The sequence below is a fragment of the Corapipo altera genome, unplaced genomic scaffold (genome assembly GCF_003945725.1).
Source record: "Corapipo altera isolate COAL_440 unplaced genomic scaffold, ASM394572v1 61161, whole genome shotgun sequence".
NCBI lineage: Eukaryota > Metazoa > Chordata > Aves > Passeriformes > Pipridae > Corapipo > Corapipo altera.
This window is the reverse complement of record NW_020885690.1, coordinates 4,952-8,346: the sequence shown is the minus strand read 5'-3', so window position 1 is coordinate 8,346 and position 3,395 is coordinate 4,952. Positions and strand designations below refer to the sequence as shown.

The 3,395-nt window shown below is 68.3% G+C and overlaps 1 protein-coding gene across 1 annotated transcript in view; it reads right to left on the bottom strand.

Moving 5' to 3' along the window:
- Positions 1–495: 495 nt before the first annotated feature.
- The window catches only part of LOC113940727 (inosine-5'-monophosphate dehydrogenase 1a-like), a gene marked incomplete at its 5' end in the record, with an annotated part of 7,555 nt that continues 4,655 nt past the window's right edge, over positions 496–3,395 (bottom strand). Inside the window, 5 exons of the mRNA XM_027631872.1 lie at positions 496–1,167; positions 1,444–1,460; positions 2,640–2,723; positions 2,829–2,972; positions 3,044–3,188. Of these exons, the coding sequence (XP_027487673.1) occupies positions 1,067–1,167; positions 1,444–1,460; positions 2,640–2,723; positions 2,829–2,972; positions 3,044–3,188 (491 nt within the window). The remainder of the gene's footprint in view (positions 1,168–1,443; positions 1,461–2,639; positions 2,724–2,828; positions 2,973–3,043; positions 3,189–3,395) is intronic.

Sequence of the window (3,395 nt, the reverse complement as noted above, 5' to 3'; positions counted from 1 at the left end):
GCCCAGGGTGACGGGGCTGTCCCCGGGCCGTGCCGAGCCGTGCCATGTGTGCCACATGTGTGTGCCAACCTCTGGCACATGTGCACGTGTGTCACCCCGTGCCGTGTGTGTGACATCCCTCGTCACACGTGCGCGTCCTGTGCCACCAGCAGGGACAGGGAGGGCACAGGGATGGGACAGCGGGCACGGACAGCGGGCACGGACAGTGGGCACGGACAGTGGGCACGGACAGCGGCCACGGACAGCGGGCACGGACAAGGCCGGGGGAGGGACGGGGACAGGGCCAGTCCAGGGATAGGCATAAGGACAAGGGCAGGACCATGGACAGGGATGGGGACAAAGACAGGACCAGGGACAGGGGCAGGGCCAGGACAGTGACAGGACCAGGGGCAGGGACGGGGACAGGGGCAGGGGCAGGGACGGGGACAGGGGCAGGGGGCACTGACAGGACCAGGGGCAGGGTCAGAGCAGGCCCAGGGCCACCCCAAGAGGCTCCGATGCTCCGTGACTTTATTGACCCCTGGATACAGCGAGTCGGGGGTCCCCCCGCACTGGGGGGGGGCCACAGGCCTTTTTGGGGTCCCTGGGGTGCTGTGGGGTCCCCCCCGGATGCTGGGAGGTCCCCTTGGTGCTGGGGCATCCCCTTGGTGCTTGAGGGGTCCCCTTGGTGCTCGGGGGGTCCCCCCATCCCCGCTCTGGGGGGACAGAGGGACACCCCCCTCCCCAGTCTCTGCAGTGCCAGGGAGGGTTTGGGGGAGACCCCCAGGGGGCTTGGGGTGGTCCCCGCACCCCATTCCTGGGGGATTTTGTGGGGTCCCTGAACCTCCATTTCCAGAGGAGTTTGTGGGGTCCCTGCAGCCTCGTGGTGCCCAGGGGGGTTTTCGGGATCCCTGCACCCCCATTTCCAAGGGCTCGGGGGGTCCCCCACACCCCCTGTGGTGCCCCGTGGGGGTTTTGGGGGTTCCCCGCACCCCCAATTCCAGGAGGGTTTGTGGGTCCCCACACCCCCCTGTGCTCGGGGCGGGGGGGTTCAGGGCCCCTCCATTTCGGGGGTCCTGGTGCAGCATTAGCAGCGACGGTGTCGGGGGGCCGGGGGGGTCCCCGCGGGCTCTGGGCGGGGGGCGCCGGCCCGGGGGGGCCCCTCCTCAGTGCAGCCGCCTCTCGTCACTGGGGGGGCACAGGGGGGTCAGAGGCGGGGACCCCCCAACATCACCTGGGGGGAAACCCCAACCCTCACCTGGGGGGTGTGGCACCCTCAAATCCCCCCTTGGGGGAACCCACAAACCCCCTGCCCCCCACCCCCACCGGTACCACATCAGATCCCAGTCAGGGGACTGGGGGTGCCACCCCTGCCCCCCAAACCCCCAGGTCCATCCGGGGGGATAGAGGGGGGACCCCCTAACAAGAGGCCCCCCAGACCGGGGGAGGTGAGCAGGTACTTACATGGCAGGACCGTGAAGCTGCGGCGTGGGGGGAGAGAGGGGGGGGATTATGGGGGGCACCCCGGACACCCCAGCACAGGCACCTCCACCCTGACCCCTCCCCGGCACAGGAGCCCCCCCAGACCCCCACCCTGCGTGGGGACCCCTCAAACCCCACCCTGATCCCAGAGCTCCTGGCCCCGGGGTCACCTGTGCCCTCCTGACCCCACCCAACCCCACCCAACCCTGGGATGGTCCCACTGCCCCCAGTCCCAGTCCCAGACTGGGCTGGCAGCTCCTGGCCAATCAGAGCCCTGCTCACCCCGTGTCCAGCCAATCAGAGCCCTGGCCAACCAACCAGCCGACCAATGACAGCCAACCAGCACTTCAACCAGCCAATCAGCATCTTGGCCAGCCACCAGCCAACCAATCAGTGTCCTGGTCAGCTAAGCAGCCAACCAACAATTAACCAATCAGCAGCTCAAGCAGTTGACCAATCGCAGCCAATCACCAACATGGCCAACCAATCACAGCCAACCACCACCCCAGCCAACCAATCAGCACCTCAGCCAGTCAATCACAGACAACCTGCACCTCCACCAGCCAATCACAGCCCACCAGTGCCTTGGTGAGCCAATCACAGTCCAGCAGCACCTCAACCAGCCAATCGCAGCGCCCCCCAAGTTGGCCAATCATCAAGGGCCCCAAGGAAGCCCCTCCCTCCACACAAGCCCTGCCCCCAGCACTGGGTGACTGGGAGCCCCCAAACTGGGGTAACTGGGAGCCCCCTGGACCCCTGAAGTGGGGCCTTGTGCCCAAACCTCCCCCAGCTCTCCCCAACACCCAGCACCCCAAAATCCCCCCAGGATCCCCAACCGCCCACAGCCCTGCCCAGAATCCACCCCAGCACCCCCAAAAACACCCCCAGAACCCCCAACCATCTCCAGCCTCCCCAAAACCCACCCCAGCACCCCCAAAAACACCCCCAGAACCCCCAACCATCTCCAGCCTCTCCAAAACCCACCCCAGCACCCTCAAAATCCCCAACCATCCCCAGCCTCAACAAGTCCCCTCCAGCACTCCCAAACCACCTCACAGGCGCCGTTACCCACTGACCCCCAAACACCCTCACCCCCAAACCCCCCAGCACCCCCAAAATCCCCAGAGCCCCCAAAACCTCCCCCAAACCCCCCCAAAGCCCCCCCGTTCCCCACTCACGAGTGCAGCCCGTGCACCCCCCCCTCGACCTGCGCCGCCAACGTCCTGCGCTCGAACTTCAGCTCCCCCGCGTACATCATGGACCTGGGGGGCAGGGGGGGGTCACTGTGGGGTCGCTGTGGGGTCGCTGTGGGGCCGGGGAGCCCCCCATAACCCCGCCTGCCCCCGCCTGGCCCCCCCTGCACCCACCTGAGCACCGAGAGGCTGCGAGCCCCCAGGTCCTGGCAGCCGTGCTGGAGCCCGGCCAGCAGGTACGGCACGAACTTGTGGATGGAGCCCTTGTCCTGCACCGAGCCCGACACCCCCTGCGCCACCTTCACCGGGTCCCCTTCGCTGCGGGGGGGTCACACAGGGCTGGGGGGCGGGCGGGGGCCGGGTCCCCCCCCAGGGCGCCCCCCGGGTACCTGAAGTAGCGTTTCTGGCTGCCCGGGCCCTGCTCCATGGCGTCCAGGGACCCCATGCCCCGGTACTGCTTCAGCCGCACCCCCTCCGAGTAGAAGAACTCGCCCGGTGCCTCCGTGGTGGCCGCCAGCAGAGACCCCATCATCACTGCGGGGGCACCCGTCAGGGACCCCCGGGCAAGGGGGTGGGGGCCATGAAACACCCTCCAGGGTGGGCTGGGGGGTGTGGGACCAGCACCAGGGTGGGCTGGGGGTGTGAGACCAGCACCAGGGTGGAGTGGGGGATGTGGGACCAGCACCAGGGTGGAGTGGGGGGTGTGGGACCATCACCAGGGTGGAGTGGGGGGTGTGGGAC